The sequence below is a fragment of the Erythrolamprus reginae genome, chromosome 2 (genome assembly GCF_031021105.1).
Source record: "Erythrolamprus reginae isolate rEryReg1 chromosome 2, rEryReg1.hap1, whole genome shotgun sequence".
NCBI lineage: Eukaryota > Metazoa > Chordata > Lepidosauria > Squamata > Dipsadidae > Erythrolamprus > Erythrolamprus reginae.
In genome coordinates this window covers 152,919,957-152,941,241 of record NC_091951.1, presented here as the reverse complement: position 1 = coordinate 152,941,241, position 21,285 = coordinate 152,919,957, and the positions used below count along the sequence as shown (strand labels likewise).

General features: G+C 37.2%; 1 protein-coding gene across 1 annotated transcript in view; it reads left to right on the top strand.

Annotated features, from left to right (window-relative positions):
* Positions 1 to 21,285, top strand: part of TMEM104 (transmembrane protein 104) — a 98,634-nt gene that overhangs the window by 35,419 nt on the left and 41,930 nt on the right. Inside the window, exons 7-8 of the mRNA XM_070739968.1 lie at positions 9,906 to 10,005; positions 11,869 to 11,977. Of these exons, the coding sequence (XP_070596069.1) occupies positions 9,906 to 10,005; positions 11,869 to 11,977 (209 nt within the window). The remainder of the gene's footprint in view (positions 1 to 9,905; positions 10,006 to 11,868; positions 11,978 to 21,285) is intronic.

Genomic DNA, 21,285 nt, shown 5'->3' with positions numbered 1-21,285 from the left:
AATTCTGCATTCCGATCACCCCGAAAAATTTGAAAGCCCGGTAAATGCATACTGTTATCATCAATTTCCTCGTTTAGCCAGGTTTCAGTAAAGCATAGGGCAGATGCGTTGTGAAAATCAGAATAGCATCTATTTAAGAGCAGTATTTCATCCATCTTGTTGGCAAGTGAACGTAAATTAGTAAGAAAGATAGAAGGGAGTGGTTGTTTTTTAATTCCCTTGTTCCTTAGTCTATTTAAAATTCCCGCCCTACCATGCCTCAATTGTAAACCTACTGAAAGAATGGATAATACTTAAAAATGCTAGAATATTAACACTTGAAGGCTATGACCTTCAATCCGGATGGCACAAGTTTCTGATGACAGACATAGATAAAATACCAACATATTTCAGATCACACTACATCCGAAAAACCTTAATTAACACCTGGCACTTCATTAAAAAAAACCACTACCTCTGCATCCCAAAATGGATTTCACCAACAGAAGCCATTATATACCCGAATGCATTAACCCCTGATAAAATTATAACATACGACCAACTACTAAACGAAAATAATGAGCTAATTCCTAAGCAAAAACTCATGGAAAAAGGTATTAAAGTAGATTGGTTACACTACCTACAAATAAAATCAAAATATAATGAAGATAAGAACAAATCAGACTTCCAAAAAAATAACCCCCTCGATAAAATAATTTTTGGTCCACAAAAAAAGCAAATATCAAATATATACAATATCCTCCTTCAACACGATACTGTTGAAGAAATAGTTAAAGGATCTATGATAGCGTGGTCACAAAACTTTGGGTACACAATTTATTTAAACGAATGGGGAAAAATTTGGACTGCTAACTATAAACTAACGATGGCAACCTCATATAAGGAAAACCATTATAAAATGTTCTACAGATGGCACTTGCCACCTGCTAGACTTGCAAAAATGTATCCAAATCTATCACCATTATGTTGGAAATGCAGAGAAAAACCAGGTACATATTACCACATCTGGTGGACATGTGAAACCACCCAAAAATATTGGGGAAAAATTAAAACTATACTAGAACAAATTACCTCTCAGACTATCCATGCGAAACCCGAACTATTTCTACTAGGAATCACAAGACAAAATTTTAGTAAAGAAAACAGATATATTATAATCCATATTATTACAGCCGCACGGATTTTATATGCACAATTTTGGAAGCAAGAAAAAACCCCAACTACTCTATCACTCTTGATTAAAATAATGGAATGCGCAGAAATGTCCAAACTAACAATGGAACTGCAAAACAAGGATGAGACAGATTTCTACAAAGCTTGGGATAAATGGTACCTCTGGTTAAAAAAAAAGGAATTATCTAAAAATTACCCATCAAGAAAAATATCCAACAAAAACAACTTGAAAAAATAGCAATTTACATCACAAATCATAACATCAAACTGAAACAACAAACTGTAAACCGATCGACACGAACTCCAACTTTACAAAGAAAATAAACCCCTAAATGAATTATATATATTGGCACTAAAAACTACATTCAAAACATATCGATAAAGCCTTAGGGTAAAACACACCAACTACGAGCTCAAACTACAGGCCGCAAATCATGAAAGACCCAGCTCTAACGCTGGTTTTCGCTTCTCTATCCCCCCCTCCTTCTTCTCCCTATCCTCCTTCCTTCTATATCTACTTCCCTCCCTTCACAACCCCCTTCTCCCACTCCCCAATTACTACATAAGTAGAGTGTAAAAAATGTACAATATGCATATCTCTTTTGTCTTTCTGTATTTAGTTTTTATTGTATATATTTAATAAATTTATTTAAAAAAAATAAATAAAAAAAAATTCCCGCCCTTTTACCTCTTTGTCTCTGCCGGCTGCGTATGTTTTTGGTGATCCATGGTTGCCGGGAAATGGCTTCCTCCTGTGCTAAAATCTCCTCCGCGTTTGTAAAGACAGGTGGGGTTGAAGTTGCAGATAGCTGCTCCTTAAAGAAATGTTCTTTAATTCTTAGCAGATGGTCTCTTGAGTAGGAAATCCGTTGAGAATTGCAGGGAATAGTAGAAAATGAAAAAACTGTTTGAGAGCATTTCACCGAGGCAGCCTTTGTCGGCGCCATCTTGGAAGATAATAATAATAATGATGATGATGATGATGATGATGATGATAATTTATTAGATTTGTATGCCGCCCCTCTCCGAGGACTTGGAGTATACCTGGCACTGGAAGAGAGACAGAGAAATGTCTTTGAGTTAAGGGTTTGGACATGATTTTTAAGATTATTATGGACCAAATAAACATTGACTAGTCCCTTGACGTGATGATTGACAAGCAAAAAGACACAAATTTCAAGCATGTGCTGTGAGCAGATACAGTCTTGTGAAAAAAGGTATTTCAGTGTATTGCAATACAGAGATATGAGTTTCATTTCAACAATATTGATATAACAGATTTTATGCAATACTTACATTTTGTAGTACATTGTGTGATTGAAAAAACCCATAAATGAACATTTCACATTTGGGTAAAATAAGCACATTTGTAGATTTACCACTACCTCAAAGACCTCAAGTTAAAAATGCACAGATCAGATGCAATTGATTAGAACATTATTAGAAAGGATCTTGAAAGAACCTGCCTTATTGAAACCTCAGATATTTAGTTTGATTTGCTCTTTGTTGTTGAAGTGTGAGGTATTATTGTGTCTAGATTAAAAGAGCTCTCATAATCTTAAAAAAAAAAAGATTATATGCACCTATGAGTCTGAGAAAGGGATTTAAAAAGATTGCCAAACAATTGTACATCAATCATTCCACTGTCAAGAATATGATTAAGAGGTGAAAAAGATTTCAAACAAGTGCCAACTTACCCAGGGCAGGCCATCCCAGCAAGTTCACAAGATGCCTAAAAGATTCCCTAAGACCCCCCCAGAATTTTACCATGTAATCTGTAGGTAACTCTCACTACTATTGGTGTCAAAGTGCATGAGACTTCCATTAGAAAGAGACTGTACAAATTAGATCTACAAGAGAGGCGTGCCAGGAGAAAACCATTGCATACTGAAAGTATTTGAGGGCAACACTAAAGTTTGTTCACAAACACCTAGGCAAAGATTGGGGCTTCTGGAACATGTGAACATGCAAGATAAAGAATTGAGATATTTGGTCACAATATCAGAAGACATGCAAAAAGCCAAAGCCATCATTTTACCAGAAGAAACTGATTTTAATTATAAAGCAGGTGGTGGCAAAGTTATGGTATGGAATGCTTTGGTGTCCATCATAGAATCTATTGTTCATTATGCCAGAGGGTGTTTGAGGATAATGTAAGATCATCTGTCAAAAGCTTAACTAAAAATGTGCCTTGCAACATGACAATGGTAATTACCATTCCAGTAAATCTACCAAAGAACAGCTGGGGAAAAAAAAGAAGGGAAATGGAATGGTCAAGTTAAAGCCTAGGTCTAAATCCCATCAAGATTCTGTGAAGTGATTTGAAACAACTTGTGCGTGCAAGAAATCCTTCCCAATATTGCACAATTGAAAAAAAAATCTGCATAAATGAGAGAGGAAAAACTTACTGCTATTGACCTATTCAATGTCAGAAACTGGTAGGCAGTTATAAGAAATTTCTACTTGAAGTTGCTTCTGCCAGAGGGGTTAATAATCAAATATTTAAGGTGGACTTATTTTTTCTATGGAAGGCAATGGCATATTTTTTTAAACTGTAGGTTTTTGTTCAGTTACATCATTTTTGTATTTATGTTGATGTGTCTACATTAGTTAAAGAAAAAAAGGTTTAACATAGGTATATTCGTTCACATGACTATAAAAGACTAGCAAAAACAATTATGTTTGGAGTGGGTGAGAAAAATAAAAGCAAGAGGAGACAGCAAGTAAAGTAGAAGGACAGAGCCAAGATGACCACTGGGATGTCTTTTGAAGAGTTTATTAGTAGGGAGAGATTAAAATGGTAAAATAGTGAATCTGTGGCCCAAATTAATCAGAGTTAAGATTCAGCCTGATAGACCAGTGATGGCAAACCTATGGCACGGGTACCACAGGTAGCCCACAGGGCCATATCTGCTGGCACACAAGCCATTGCCCTGCTCAGCTCCAACATGCATGTGCATGCTGCCCAGTTGATTTTCGGATCACACGGAGGCTATGGGAGGGCGTTTTTGGCTTGCAGAGGGCCTCCAGGGGAATGGGGGAGGGCATTTTTCCCTCTCCAGGCTCCAGGGAAGCCTCTAGAGCAGTGATGGCGAACCTATGGCACGGGTGCTATAGGTGGCACACGAAGCCATATCTGCTGGCACGCAAGCTGTTGCCCTAGCTCAGCTCCATGCACGTGTGTGCCGGTCAGCTGATTTTTGGCTTGCACAGAGGCTCTGTGAGGGTGTTTTTGGCTTACAGGGAGCGGGATGGGGGAGGATGTTTTTACCCTCCCCCGGCTCCAGGGAAGACTTTGGAGCCTGGGGAGGGCAAAACACGAGCCTACTGGGCCCATCAGAAGTTGGGAAACAGGCCGTTTCTGGCCTCCAGAGGGCCTCTATGGGGCAGGGGAAGCTGTTTTCACCCTCTACAGGCATTGAATTATGGGTGTGGGCACTCGCACAAGTGCGATAGCATGCACATATGCTCTTTTGGCACTCAAGGGAAAAAAGGTTCGCCAACACTGCTCTAGAGCCTGGGGAGGGTGAAAAACAGGTCTACTGGGCACACCAGAAGTTCGGAAGCAGGGCATTTCTAGCCTCCAGAGGGCCTCCAGGGGGAGGGAGAGGCCATTTTCACCCACACCAGATATTGAATTATGGGTGTGGGCACTCACGCATGCGCGATAGCGTGCATACACACACTTTTGGCACCCATGGGAAAAAAGGTTCGCCATCATTGTGATAGACTGTGTAGGACAGGCAGGGAGAAATCTAATCACCAGATTGCAAGAACACGATCTGTCAGACAAGGAGACCTGAATTCATTGGTAGTTTCACATTGCAACGAACAAGGACAATTTTACAGCTACTAAAATTGTTGGCCAAGCAGGTACAAAAAGAGCCAGGCAAATGATTGAAGCCTGGAAAATGGGCCACTTGACAGTCAACAGGAGAGTTGATTTATCACCAGCTTAACAGGCATTAGGAGCCAAGAACTTGGCAGCACAAGGAAGAAACATGCAATGATCTAATAGTTGGCCATCAGCATCCCAATCAACAACTAAAAAGCTGCTCACAGCCAGGCATCACAATAATACTACACATAGAATAGCCCAAAGCACATGTTCTGATAAAGAGATGTTCCCTGTTGATTGGCTCCAACATGAGTCCGACAGCTCGAAAGAGTAAACCTCTGGTCCCAGTGACCAACCCAGGTTGAATCAACTGGATAATAATAATAATAATAATAATAATAATAATAATAATAATAATAATAATTTATTAGATTTGTATGCCGCCCCTCTCCGGAGACTTGGAGCGGATAATACCCAACTGTGCTGTTTTGAACTTGCTAGATGAGGCAGTCCTAGCTTGACTTCAAACTTGAATGTTAGTCCAAACTCATTTTCTTGTCAGAGTTTCATGGGACTAATTTCTCTTTCTCCTAATTAAGAGTATTTTTTCTGTAATGAGACTATATATTCAATTTAGCATTTACAAAAGGGCTGACAAAAATCTATTGTAGTTTAATAAATAATATGAATGAATAATGACTTTAATGTTCAAGTTTTATTTGGTTTTAGATTAATTTGAATTTGATTTTTTTCCCTTTGAATAAGATTTTAATCAGCATTTATAACTGCAGTTGTTTGTACATTTAGCTGGGGAAAAAGCTGCAATGGGTCTTAAAGAATTAATGAATATTTTAATCTATTTACTATTTTGAAAATAATAAAGCCCAAGCTGGGAATAAGCATGCTTTTGATTACCATGCTTGTCTCATTTTAATATAATTAATATCTAAATGTGGGGACATAATTACTGATTATTACTGCAAAAAAATAATTTTGCTTTCATTCTACTGGTAAATGTATCCGTATTAACAGATAGCTAGTATTTTGTGGTTTTTAGTTGTTTTTTTTATGCTTTCCTCTTAAGTTACACTAAGAGTTTTAATAATTTTTACGAACCAAAATATTTTTAGGAGAAAGGAGAATATGTTGTAGGCATAAACAAGAGTTCTTCTGGTTTCCATCTATTAGCATACTTTATAATTATTCAGCTTATTCATTATGGAAGGTCTTAAGCATAAAACGTATCAGGAAAGACTTAATGAACTCAATCTGTATAGTCTGGAGGACAGAAGGAAAAGGGGGAACATGATTGAAACATTTAAATATGTCAGAGGGTTAAATAAGGTTCAGGAGGGAAGTGTTTTTGATAGGAAAGTGAACACAAGAACAAGGAGACACAATCTGAAGTTAGTTGGGGGAAAGATCAGAAGCAACATGAGAAAATATTATTTTACTGAAAGAGTAGTAAATCCTTGAAACAAACTTTCAGCAGACGTGGTAGATAAATCCACAGTAACTGAATTTAAACATGCCTGGGATAAACATATATCCATCCTAAGATAAAATACAGAAAATAGTATAAGGGCAGACTAGATGGATCATGAGGTCTTTTTCTGCCGTCAGTCTTCTATGTGTCTATGAAATATCATTGCTTAGAACCGTTTCTGGGCTATACAATGGCATAGAAATACAAGCAATAAATGAATTGATGACTCTTTCAATTGAAGAATGAATGGAGGTTTTAAAATGGGATGGCTATCCCATTTGCAATATACAATTAGCAATTGAAACTGGCATGTGCTGTGCTTTTTGCATATTGCGTGATGCATTAATTCATGATGGTACATATTTTAGTAGATTTTGGACAGAATACTTGCCCAGAAAGTAGAAAGTGAATTTCATCTAGTGTTGCAATTTGAACTTGTGTGTGCAACAGACTCTTTGTACCTAGCATCATTGGTTTCAGTTGGATGTTGGAGTCAAAGTCTGATCTCTGTAGTCATAAAGGTATAGGTTACCCTTGCAAATATATGCTAGTGGTTCCTGTCTCTAGAGGGTGGTGCTCACCTCCATTTGAAAAACGAAGAGCCAGAGCTGTCCAAAAATGCCTCTATGGTCATGTGGCCAGCATGACTAAATGCCAGAGGCATATGAAATGCTGTTATCTTCCCACCAAAGTATTTTTTGCTTGCATTTTTTGCATGCTTTTGAACTGCTAGATTGGCAGAAGCTGGGACAAGTAATGGGAGCTCACTCTGTTATAGGGATTTGAATTGCCGACCTTTCTGATCGACAAGCTCAGTGTCTTAGCCAATGAGCCACCACATCCTTTGGGTAGTCATGAGGAACTCTCAAATAAGTATCTAGAGAGGAACATGTGGCAAGTTAAGTGAAAAGTCAGCCTGGCTACAGACCTCAACAGGCATAAATATGTTGGAGTCAAAGTCTGATCTCTGGGTAGTCATGTAGTCGTAAAGGTATAGGTTCCCCTTGCACGAATCCCAGCGACCGGTTAGGTCCCACAGAGTGGGTCTTCTCCGGGTCCCGTCGACTAAACAATGTCATTTGGTGGGACCCAGAAGAAGAGCCTTCTCTGTGGTGGCCCCGATCCTCTGGAACCAGCTCCCCCCAGATATCAGAGTTGCCCCCACCCTCCTTGCCTTTCGCAAGCTCCTTAAAACCCACCTCTGTCGTCAGGCATGGGGGAATTGAAATTTTTTCTCCCCTTCCCCCTAGGCTTATAGAATTTATACATGGTATGCTTGTTTGCATGATTGGTCTCTTAAATTGGGGTTTTTTAGACTACTTTTTAATATTAGATTTGTTACATTGTTTTCTTTATTGTTGTTAGCTGCCCCGAGTCTTCGGAGAGGGGCGACATACAAATCTAATAAATAAATAAATAAATAAATGAATAAATAAATAAATAAATAAATAAATAAATAAATAAATAGGCGATTACTGTAGTTCATAGATTATTAATTGTTTAGAATATACAATTGGCATTGATCAGTGTATTATGCATGGAGGAAACTAGAAAGCTTGTCACCTACTAGTGAGCCAGATGCTTAAAACAAATGACTGCCTGTCCAAGCTTCGCATCAGGTCAGGTTCCAACATACTTGTGGTACTGATTCGTAAAATAATTCAATAGGAACCTCTTTCAGGAAGTGAGACAAATTATGATAGGGAAAATATATGCTAAACAGTTATAGAATTAATACTGCTGAATAGTGGCATGGGTGAATAGTGCTCATTTCCATTTATCTTTTGAGCAAAGTGTTCTGAAAAAATACAAGTCTTTTTCCTTGACCCCATTTAGAAGACATATAGTGGCTGACTACACCATGTTGTTTCTGTTTGGGGAGATTTTTTTTAAAATGTAAAAGGCATTATTTTGGCCAAGAAAAGAAGGTTGCCATTTTTGTAGTACTTGTATTTTTCTAGCATTGACCTTGGCTGATCTCAAAACTTGAGTAGAGTCAGATGCGTTTTATATTGAAATGGGAGAGTATTGAGAAAAATAAGGATAATTAATAGACTAGATTGGAAGCCAAAGCTCAGAAGAAAAAGTTGGCCATTTGTTTACTTTTTATTTAAATTTTGCATTTATTTATCTGAGCATGCATAAAGTTAATTCAGTACAACACTGGTGAGATATAGGTAGTTGGCAAATGTTGCCCAAAACATATAGAGACATATTTATGAAATCACCAATCATTAAACTTGACTGAGGAATACTTTATGTTTTAACAGAGTTATGTATACGGTATGTATACAGTCTATGCATATGTATATAACTGTATGCATATATAGTCCATCCTCAAAGAAGGACTTGCAGAAGACAATTCCTAGTGTCAAGCTGAATATACTCCTTTTTTGTATTTCTTATAATTCCTTTCTTCTTCCTGTCTTTGAATTAATGTCTTCTGCCCTTGGCCTGATTACTTTGAAAATGAAATATGTTTAGAATGAGTTATTTCTGTTCCTTTTTGAAAAACAAGCTGATATGTTTTGGAATTTCTTTATCTTTCCTGATGTCTGATCATAAAAGCTTCTTTGCATACCAATAATGTTGTCCCCAAGTTGTCAAGAAAAAGTATTGCTTCATAGCCTTTTATAAATCACATGGTAATTTGGCAAGATTAGAATCATATCCAATTTTGGAAACAGGAAGTAAATGCTGGTTTTCAGCAAAGTTTCAACAGACATCATGGAAGTCTGCCAGGGTTTGTAAATGGGGCCCAATTGCCAGACTCCCAAAGTGAAGTCACATAACTGCAGGGTGGGACAATGGTCAGAATTTTAAATCCAGGTTGTAAGTACTCCCCCAGGTAGAACTTTAGAACTTCGAACCTATTTGAAGTCAAGGACTACCTGTAGTCTATTAAAGAGGGTAACCGTATGCTTTGATAAAATGAAATTTCAATGTGATCATATGGCTGCTATCATAATTTTTATATATTCTGAGTAAAATAATAGATGAAAATTATACTCAAATGAAACAGGTATTCTACTCTACATACATACACACACACACACACACACACAGAGAGAGAGTAAGATCCTTTACTTCTGCCTGGAAGTTTGTCATAGTGAGTGTTTTATATTTAATGTAACATTTTGAAATATTTAATTATAGAAAACAATTAACAGATTTTAAGATACTAGATAGGGTACCATATTTTTGCCTTTGAGATTTATTTCCACTGTGCATTGATTATTATTATTTTTCCAAGCAGTGTTTTGGATCCATTTCTTTTCAGCATCCATGGTTTCTATAAAAAAAAAAACTTTCAAGAAGAAATGACTAAAATGTTAGACTTTTTTAAAAATGTGATACAGTTTTGTAAATTGAAATGGTTTATCTTTTTTTCATTTTTCTTCTCCGTAGTGGGAGTGAATTTGTTTTACTTCTGTATAATCATCTATTTATATGGTGATCTGGCAATCTATGCAGCTGCTGTCCCAGTTTCTCTCATGCAAGTGACTTGGTAGGTGTGCATTTGATAACAATATTGTGGATGTGTTCATTTTCTAAAAAAGCTAAAAAGTGATGTAGTTATTTCATATTGATGGTTTTCACTTTGTATTGATGCTTCAATTTCTATCCCAGTGTTCAAGTCAGTTTCAGACTTTACAAAACTTAAAAGTGCCACAATGTACTTAAAAGCCATTGTCAAAAATAATCATGAATCCAACTCACAATGATCAGCAGGAAAGGAGAAGGCAATGGATATGCCATTTGGAGACTGGAAGGTTGAGGACAGATCAATCCACATGGTTGCTACGAGTTGATAACACGCAAATCAAACTAATCACAAATTTTAGTGCCTGGATATATTTCTTTACAGCTCAAATTGTTTTCTCCGATAGGCCCCAAGCTATTTAGGACTTGGAAAGTGAAAAGCAGTACAGTACTTGAATTCCTGGAAAACATTTGTCAATATATGCAAATATTCAAGGCAAGCTAAATGTACCAGTTAGCAATCCAAATGTGGCATGAATTACATCTTCTGAATGCTGTCTACGGAAGCCCTCAGAGAATACATTACAATGATAAGAAGTAACTGCAGAATGGAAAACCGTTGCCATAACCGACTAGCTAAGGCAGTGGTTCTCAACCTTTCTAATGTCACGTCCCCTTAATACAGTTCCTCAGGTTGTGATGACCCCCAACCATAGGTATAGCGCCAATTCTCCCAACAGAACTTTAAGCTGATTGGCAGGAAGGTCAGAGGGATACCTCCACTGTAAACACCTGATTGGTCGGATTGTAAAAATATGTTCCAAGCAGTGAAGGGGCTTCCAAAATTTTTACAACCACATTGTGGGCCTGACATGCATTTTCTTTCAAAATCTTTCAGTGCAAATTGGGTGCTCTGGGGTGGAGCTCCATTTTTTTACCCCACTTTGCCCCCCCCCCCCGGTCCCAAGGCGCCAGAATAGAAGCTTTAGTTCCTAACACCATGGGAAATTTGTCTTTTCCCATGGTCTTAGGCGACCCCTGTGAAACGATCGTTTGACCCCCAAAGCATAGTTCCCTCTAAGCTGAGCAGTGAGCAATCGCTCACTTAAAAAATCATCATCAACTCAGAGTTTTCCAAACCTGCCCAGAAGCCAAGAGGGAAAGAGTGAGAGGGAAGGAGAGAGAGAGGAAGAGAGGAAGAGAGAGAAACAGATAGAAAAAAGAGAGGAAGGAAAAGAGAAAGAAAAAGAATGGGAGTAAGGAAGAGAGAAAGAAAATCAAAATCTAGTTTGAAACTAGCTCAACTATTTAAGTGGCATTTTGATATTGATAGAGTTGCCCTATTATGAGCTCACTGTTATAGACACACAGTATTTATTTATTTATTTATTTATTTATTTATTTATTTATTTATTTATTTATTTATTTATTTATTTATTTATTTATTTATTTATTTATTTATTTATTTATTTATTTATTTATTTATTTATTTATTTATTTATTTATTTATTTATTTATTTATTTATTTATTTATTTATTTATTTATTTATTTATTTATTTATTACTTCTGTGCCGCTCAGTCCCGAAGGGACTGCCGCTCAGACACTATACTTTTCCGCCCACCCCCCAAAAAAATTAGAGGGAACACTGCCCCAAAGGGGTCCCGACCCCCAGGTTGAGAACCACTGAGCTAAGGAATAGTTGGCATTTGTCCTACTAGCTAAATTAAATTCCATCATCTGCTGCTTAAAAAGCTGTTATTACTTGATCTGTTACTGTGATTTCTTGGGCATACTTGTATGATAGAATGTATATTTATGAATAAGGGTCTCTTCCCATATTCAGATGAGTATTAATATTCTGCTTTGTTTTTTTCTTTTTTTGTCAGTACTGTGACTGGCAATCATTCATGCAGTATGGAAGATGGGGCAAAGTATAATGACACAGACAAGTGCTGGGGGCCAATCAGGAGGATTGATGCTTACAGGATTTATCTGGTAGGTGTCACTAACCATAGGCACAGTATGAATTTTACTTTGTTCTTAAACAAAATAACATTTTGAAAAATAATGATTGATTTAAATTTTAAGGGTATAATCTGCTGCTGTTTTCAGCCTCTTTCCCTTCCTTTTTTTTCTCCTGGAAGTTTGTTAACTTTATACCTTTCAGTAGGTCAGCCTGGTACTGTATTGTAGTCCCTTGAGATACACATAGATGGTGGAAAATTAATGATACTTTTCAGTGGAAATTACCTCAGCCTCAACTCATATTTATCAGGCTGTCTACACACTGCACTTCAGGCACGGTATCCTGTTGAGTGTTAGCTTTGGCTAATTGTAGTGCTTCCTTCCTATTTTTCCTCTTATAAGGCAATTTCCTCTTATAAGGTAGCTCTTCTTTTCTAGGCCAGAAATATTTACAATAATAATGAACTGATGAAAGCTTGAAAAGGATTGTCAGACCACCTTGGAAAAGCAACTTAATGCTGGAAAAGCAACTGAATTGTATTAATATTGCTGCTTTTATTTTATTTATTGATTTATTTATTTTGTCCAATACATAATACACATTGAAGAGAATAGATATGTAATAATATAAATAAAGAAAAGAATAGAAGAAAAGATATAAAAGTATAGGTGAACATATTTGAAAGGAAGAAAAGATAAATGAGATAAGGAGAGACAATTGGACAGGGGATGGAAGGCACACTGGTGCACTTATGCACGCCCCTTACTGACCTCTAAGGAACCTGCAGAGGTCAATCGTGGATAGTCTAAGGGAAAAATGTTGGGGGTTAGGGGTTGACACTACTGAGTCAGGTAATGAGTTCCACGCTTCGACAACTCGGTTGCTGAAGTCATATTTTTTACAGTCAAGTTTGGAGCAGTTAATATTAAGTTTGAATCTGTTGCGTGCTCTTGTGTTGTTGCGATTGAAGCTGAAGTAGTCATTGACAGGTAGAACGTTGCAGCATATGATCTTGTGGGCAATACTTAGATCGTGTTTTAGGCGACGTAGTTCTAAGCTTGCATTCAAGAAATATTAGATGCTTTATATACTTCAGCAGTTAAAGTCAGACTGCTCATTGTATGTTGGCATTTTATAAATGAGTGTGATTTTTAGCAAAAATGTTCACTGGTCTTGCTTTACCAATATTTCAGTATATATTAAAATGACCAAAGCAAGCATATGTAAATTTTCAGTTTGGGATCCATTTCATTTTATTCTAGACTTGTAATATACCAGTTGAAGCTGCATATGAAAAATACACAGAGGTGTTTAAAAGACAACCGAGTCCAAGAATTTATTTCAGTATTTGAACTAATTTCATTCTTTCTATGGAGACATCAATTATCTATCTTGATTTTAAGAAGTATAATTTATTATTTTTATTATTTTTATTATTTATTAGATTTGTATGCCGCCCCTCTCCGAAGACTCGGGGCGGCTAACAACAATATAAAAAGACAATGTAAACAAATCTAATATTAAAAACAATCTAAAAAACCCAATTTAAAGAACCACTCATACATACAAACATACCATGTATAAATTATATAAGCCTAGGGGGAAGGGAAATTTCAATTCCCCCATGCCTGACGACAGAGGTGGGTTTTAAGGAGCTTGCAAAAGGCAAGGAGGGTGGGGGCAACTCTGATATCTGGGGGGAGCTGGTTCCAGAGGGTCGGGGCCACCACAGAGAAGGCTCTTCTCCTGGGTCCCGCCAAACGACATTGCTTAGTCGACAGGACCCAGAGAAGGCCAACTCTGTGGGACCTAACCAGTTGCTGGGATTCGTGTGGCAGAAGGTGGTCCCGGAGATAATCTGGTCCGATGCCATGAAGGGCTTTATAAGTCATAACCAACACTTTGAATTGTGACCGGAAATTGATCGGCAACCAATGCAGACTGCGGAGTGTTGGTGTAAATTTAAGATGTTAAAAGAGATATTTTTTTGCTGTTGTAGTTAATCAGGTGCCAGACTGAGGAGTTTGCATGTCTACTGCAGTGTATCCAGAGATTACCCACTTCATAGGTCTATTGTAATGTTTGCCATGAATTTACTTTGACATTCGGTTGTTAGTTGGTAACAATCAAGCGTTAAACATAATAATTAGGGAAAAGAGTGATTAAAACAAAAATGTTTTTTAAAAGTTTATCGGATTTTTATTGCTAAATCATGGCAATGGCAGATGGTAAGTAAATCATGCAGATGGCAAAGAAGGAACAAACCTGAAGCAATAAATATAGTTTTCCTTCAGGGTGCTCTGTGCATCCTAAACTTTGTTCCTGCATTCCTGACTAGATTATTACTATGAACAGCACGCTTCGGGAGGATGGGTGACACACAGTAATAATGCTGAAACAGGAAGAAAGTCTTGGTAATATTAAGAAATGCCATAGCCTGGTTAATTATTTAAAGGAAGTATTGTTTTATTAAATTGTGTCTAGGCCTGTTTCTCCAGAAACTTCATACCTCTGAAGGTTTCTTTTGTACTGAGTTTCAGTAACAATTTGATCCAGCAAAAGGCGTGCAGGCATTAATTATGGCCTGTATCTCTGAGATATTGCACCTATAATTCATAAGGTAATATTTTAAACCAGGGATGGAATAAAATGTGTCTTTATGGAAACAGTAGGTTGAGTATTCTGTGAAAGCAATAATAGCCTATAATAATACACTTCTGTAATGCTGTCTTTCCTTGGCTTTGTGGTGCACATGGCATCTTTGATGTTGCAGCTTTAACAGTATGTAAAAACTGGTAGTGGAATCAATGAACCTTCTGTGCTGAATTGCTGACCGACTCTAAACTATTAGGAAGAATGATTGGGTCGACTATTTCAGAATCATTGCTCATGGTTTGCAGTGCACTCATACTTTGAAATGAAGTGTTTAAAATTAAACAACCTGATTCCCAAAGTTGCATGTGATCTCTTTCCCTTATGGGTTTCAGAGCTTTGTATGACCACTGCAGCAGTAACTAGCAATATGATTTATTGCTGTTCGAAAGTAGAAAACATATAAATTGTAATATAAGGTTAATCTCATATTTTTAAAATCTTACAAGCCTCCCCCCAAGCACAGGTAAAAAAAAATAGCATAAGTTTGTTCCCATGTGTTACAGCCTTCCCACGGTTTTTTTTATTTACTTCATTATCCCATATCAGTGATTTTCAACCTTTTTTGAGCCACGGCACATTTTTTACATTTACAAAATCCTGGGGCACACCACCAACCAACATGACACAAAATGACACCCTTAGACACTCTCCTCTCTTTTTCCATCCCTGTCTCCTCCCCCCCTTGTGTGTGTGTGTGTGCGTGCGTGCGTGCGCACATTCTTGAACCCTTTCCAAAAACAGGTGAGGACTGGGGGGTTTTTCTCTCTTATTTTTTGGGTGCTTTTTTATCATATGCTTTAAATCAAGAGTCACTTCTCTCTCTCTTTTGTTTCTCTCTCTTTCCTCTCATTCTCTGTCTCAATCATTTTCTCATTTCTATTTTTTTCCTCCCCATTTTGCTCATTTCTCTGTCTCTCTCTCCCTTCTTCTCCTTTTCTCTCTTTCTCTCTCTCTTGCTTTCTTTCTCTCTCTTTCTCTCTCTCTTGCTTTCTTTCTCTCTCTCTCTCTCAGCAAAAAAGTTGCGAGACCGAAACCTGAGCTTCCTTCTTCGCGGCACACCTGACCATGTCTCACGGCACACTAGTGCACCACGGCACACTGGTTGAAAACCACTGTCCTATATAACGTGGCCTTTGATTTATTAAAGAAGGAGCAGCAGCAGCAGCAGTAATAGTTAAATAGAATCCTTGGCCACCCCTCAAACTTGTCCTTTCCCGGTTGAGATCACTAAATATTTTCCTCATTTTTCAGTTTTCCCGTTGACAGTTGTATGCATTCTTGTAAAAACAGTTTCCCTAATAGGTTCATTGGGAAGGAGAAAATAAAGCTTCCATTTGAGTCAACTATCATTTTCAGTAAATATGGTAAAGATTTCAGTGTGTCTGTGAGTTTGTTCTCAAACAATCCACTTTTGCCCCCCAGAAAGTTGAAGTTTGAATTTGTGCTTCCTATATTGTACTATTATTTTGCCAGTTTCTTATATTGTGTTATATTTAGAATCTCAGAATTGATATTTGTGCAGTATGGTAATTTATTATATGTACACGTGTGTATTAATTATGTGTGTGTAATTATGTATTACACACACAAGCACATGTATACTCTGTTTCTTCTAGGATTTCTGTTTCTTTGTACTCTTCTACCTCTCCTCTTGCTGTGTTAACTTTTTAATTTTACATTAGCTGTATCCTGAAGCTAGGAAAGGAGAAGAGAGAATGATGGGCATAAGGATATTATTTTGTAGTTTGATATGCAAAAGCTCCTCCAGAAATAGTCTGCGTTCCTATGCTTTGAATGAAGGCTGAGTGCCATGCACGTAGTGAAAATATTTAGACAGATTAAGCTGCTCTCTGATGAGTTTCCTTCCTGTGCAGCATCTTAATATTACGTTGTAGGCTCCAGCAACCTAAGCATAGCTCCACTGTCTGGTAGGCTTATGTTTAATCTCCCTTTTTTCACAAATTTCAGACTTGTCTCTCTTGTAAACTATTCCCTGGAAACTACCAAAATATAATCTTGATAAATAAATAAGTAATTAAATAAGAGTTGTTTAGAGGATAAATGATTAAACTGATTCCCTCACTCTCTAACATCATTTTGTAGGTTTTTAAAGAATAGAATAGAATTTTTTTTTGGCCAAGTGTGATTGCACACACAAGGAATTTGCCTTTGGTGCCTATGCTCTCAGTGTACATAGAAGAAAAGATACGTGTGTCAAGAATCATGAGGTACAACACTCAATGATTGTCATAGGGGTCAAATAAGCAATGAGGAAACAATCAATTTTAATAAAAATCTTAAGGATACAAGCAGCAAGTTACAGTCATACAGACCTAAGTGGGAGGAAAAGGATGATAGGAATGATGGGAAAAAACTAGTAGTAATTGTTGTGGTTAGCTCTGGCCCAGCTCCTGCCCCAAGGAATGTGGAGGTGGATGTGGGGAAAACATCCACATGCCATAGGTCTGTTTTGCTCCCGACAGAGTCTGCCAGCGAATTGTCCTCTGACGAAGGAAGTGTGGGTGACATGGAAGAGGGGGGGTTTGGCAGACAACTCAGGAGGAGATCAATCATTTTTATTTTCGCTGGATTCAGATCAGGAATGTATGACAGACCCACGCATGCGTAGAGTTATGCATAGGAGAGAACAACTTAAGAAATATTACAGGAGATAAGAGAGGCCACCTGTGTTTGGGTGGGGCTCCAGTAATTAGAGCTGCTGATAAAAATAGCAGTGTGCTGGCTTGGCGGTTGTGGAAGATTATCCAATCGTAGTTCATCAAGGTGAATTGTTGTTTCCTGATTGTATTCAAGACTGTGTTTGGATTCCTGGATTCCTGGACTTTGGATTATACTTCATCGTGAGTGTTTATCACTGTTTGGACAACAGTAGCTGTGACCCAATTTCACAGTTACTGAATTAATAATTGGACTTCGTTCTTGTATTGTATTTCAACTGTGCCTTGTTGCTACAAGAAATCCCTTTGAAGTTTAAAAGGGAGTTTTTTCTTCTCTTCTGTTGATAAAGAACATTTATTTGCCTTCTTTCATGTGTGTGTGTCTGCTTGGACTAATTAACCTGTAATTCAGGGCGGTTGGCACAAACCGGTAGAACAGTAATAGTAGTGCAGGCTTAGTAAATAGTTTGACAGTGTTGAGGGAATTATTTGTTTAGCAGAGCGATGGTGTTCAGGGAAAAACTGTTCTTGTGTCTTGTTGTCTTGGTATGCAGTGCTCTGTAGCGACTTTTTGAGGGTAGGAGTTGAAACAGTTTGTGTCCAGGATGTGAGGGGTCAGTAAATATTTTCACAACCTTCTTTTTGACTCGTGTAGTATCCATGTCCTCAATAGAAGGTAGATTGTCAGCAATTGTTTTTTTTCTGCAGTTCTGATTATCCTCTGAAGTCTGTGGGTTGCAGAACCAAACCTGACAGTCCTCTGTAGAATTGTATCAGCAGCTTCTTGGGCAGTTTGAGCTTCCTGAGTTGGCGCAGAAAGAACATTCTTTGTTGTGCTTTTTTGACGACGTTTTTGACATTACAGATGGGTTTTGAATCTGGGTTCACTCATGAAGTGTTATCACCCCTACCCCCCAATAACTGATATATTGGGTGGCATGAATTTATGGCAATGCAGATTTATTGGTTAAAGCAAATGATAAAGTTTGGCCATGTTTTCTGATTCTTATTTATTGTTTATTGGCATCACAGCATTCAGATTGCAAGTGGTTTTGGAATCACTTGCAACCTCTGGTTGAGTTAATTTTTCCCATTTTAGCTCAGAAAATAGTTTGAAGCCATATTAGAAATTAACTTGCAATGCTGGTTTGGAGGGCATATATTTTCCAAGTTTGGATGTGAACAGTTTGTTATATAGAAGGAGCAATTAATTGACATGAAGTCAAGAGAAAGGTTGAGGGAGTTTATAGCTTTCTTGAATAATAACAGACCACAGCCTGGCATTATGCCTGAAAATCTCAGTATTATTTATAAGCTGTCATAAATATTTTTCTTAGTCCAGAGTGATGAGGCAATTATGCCGCATACATTATTTAAGAATGGATAGTTCTCTTTGCTACTATACATTCTTGAATAAGGTCTTTGCTTTGTTCTGCACCAGTTCTACATGTGGATTATGAATTAACGAATTAGCATCCCATCCAGCCTCTTTATTCTTAATCTTATTATATCAAGCTCTTTGGCAGGGGCTAAAAGTGAAGATTTTTTCCCCCAAGGAATAGTTTCACAAAGTTCTCATTAGCAAGATTTATTGAAATGGATGGGATGCGGTTAAAAGAACTGCAACAACCAAACCTATTATTTATTTAAATCCAATATGTTCATGTCCATATTAGAACCAAGACATTCTCCTTTTGTTTTCTAACAGGTGTTTTGGAATCTGTTGAGAAGGCAGGTTCTTCACTGATAATGGAGAGGATTGCCCCTCGTTTTTACATAATGGCTTTCTAAATATTTATCAAAGTAGAATCCACCTTCACAAATTACAGCTTTGCTGTTACCTTTGTGACATAGATCTTTGTCTTGGCTGTTAAGTTAGAATTTAATCCAGAACAAATAGCAAATGGATACAACATAAGGATCACAAACAATTCTTTTGATATCTGTCTGTCCAAATTGCTTTAGTTTTCACTCTACTGTGTAACTATTTTTCAAGCACAGGGAAATATTTAATGTTTTTCAGACAGGAGAACAAAATAGTGATTCGATATGGAATGTTGCAAAATATGTTCTCTCCAATCTGGCTTGGCCTGTTTGAGACATTTTATTACATCTGTTCTGTCAGAGCTTGGGATGAAATGTTTGAGTTAATTAGCATGAGGGCTGTATTCAGGCATATAGTTTCAGAGATGCTGCAGTGTTACAGGGAGCCCAGCAGGTGCAGGCTGAGCAAAGAGAGACAGGCAGATGGTTTGATGGACATTTTCCCAGTTGGAAACATACTAGTGCAGTGAGTAAAATTAGGGTAGCAAGTACTTAAATTTTCTTTAGGAAGAGGGAATGCTACCCCAGGCTGACACTGATTAGAATCACAAACAGGTATACCTCTTCCGATTCGACAGAATGATGATTCTGATTTGAGATAAATAATGCTTCACTTCTTATTTTGCTAGTTTTAGCTATTTTACTTAGCTGTCGTTGTTCAAGCCCCCAAAATAATTTCCAGTATTTAGATACAGGCTCTAAACAGGCTCGTTATGGTATTTTCCCCGCATGAGTACACACCCTTTCAATTTTCATAGTATGGTCTGGCATTATGCACTGAAAAATTGCGATTAAAGAATGGAAAGGATGTTATTTACATTTGATCCAATATCAAGTAAATGGTCTTAGTTTTTTGTAGGCTAACATTTCCTAAATACTTTAAATATGAATCCTTAACCAAGCAATTTTTTAATGTGTATTGTTCCTGCACTCAGCTATAAGTTTGTGACAATTGAATGCAGATAGTTTAACAATAGAACAATTGTGATTGAACAATTGTGTGGATTGGAATGAAGTAATGGAAAGTTTTTACTGTCTAATATATCCTTGCCATATATTTTGGGATTTAGAAAGGAGATAGTTAACAGAATGGTCATGGTCTAGCTCCATATATTTTTATAGGATTTGTAGTTGTTGAAATACTGTCCTTCAGTCTAGGTTATCATCTGATTTTGAGATCAAATTAGTTTTGTTATCCTGATGGAACATTTTTGTCAGAGACACAGGGATACATTTTTAATGCAATACTGTACTTTATTACATTGCCTTCAAGACTTAGGTTGCAGTTTAATATTATTATGAACCTTGGTAGTAGATACCGTAGTAGGAGCATGTTGGCATGCTAATTATTGGTATTTCTCTGTTATTTATGATTTAAGAGAGATTATGAAAATCCTATATATTGTCTGGAGGTGTGAATAGGTTCTGTAATCTGGGACTAAAATTCTGATAATATGAAGAATGGTTATGTAATTTAGAGTATTCATAGAACCATCCCATTCTTTGGAATCCCAAGGGCAATAAAGGAGAAACAACCTCCTTTAGTACTTATGGTTGGTGTGCCATGTATACCGATTCCTTGACTTTGAAGACTGTAGCCAAAGTGAGTTTTGCTGTTGCCCTTAAAAAGAATTATAAACTACAGGTAAAACAAGATAGTAGAGCTTGCTGTCTAATATTGGCATGAAAAGAATTCTGGTGTCTATTAGTTTGCTACTGGATTGCATTCAAAATTTGGCAGTAACATGCAAGATCCTAAACAATTTTGGATGAGGATATCTACGTGATTATTATTACTGTTATTATTGTTGTTACTGTTTTTAAGTCCAATACAAAATACTGAGTTTTACCTATAAAGTACCAAATTCCTTCAAGTAGAATCAGTTTGGTGTGTGCATACTTGTATGGAAGGAAGGCTTAGGTCTTTGTTAATTCACATCAGAGCTGTGTGAGCCCAAATAAAGTTCTTTTCCACAGCAGCTCCCATGCTTTGAAATATGCTGCCTCTGGACTTATGCTTGCAGCCTTCTTGCCGGTATTAGGGTCTTTTCTGACTTTTTAATTAAACGATGCATTAAAAATGGAAAGAAAAAAAGCATAATAAGAAACACCATTTTACAGAATATGCACGTTACTGTGGATAGATAGACAGACAGACAGACAGACAGACAGACAGACAG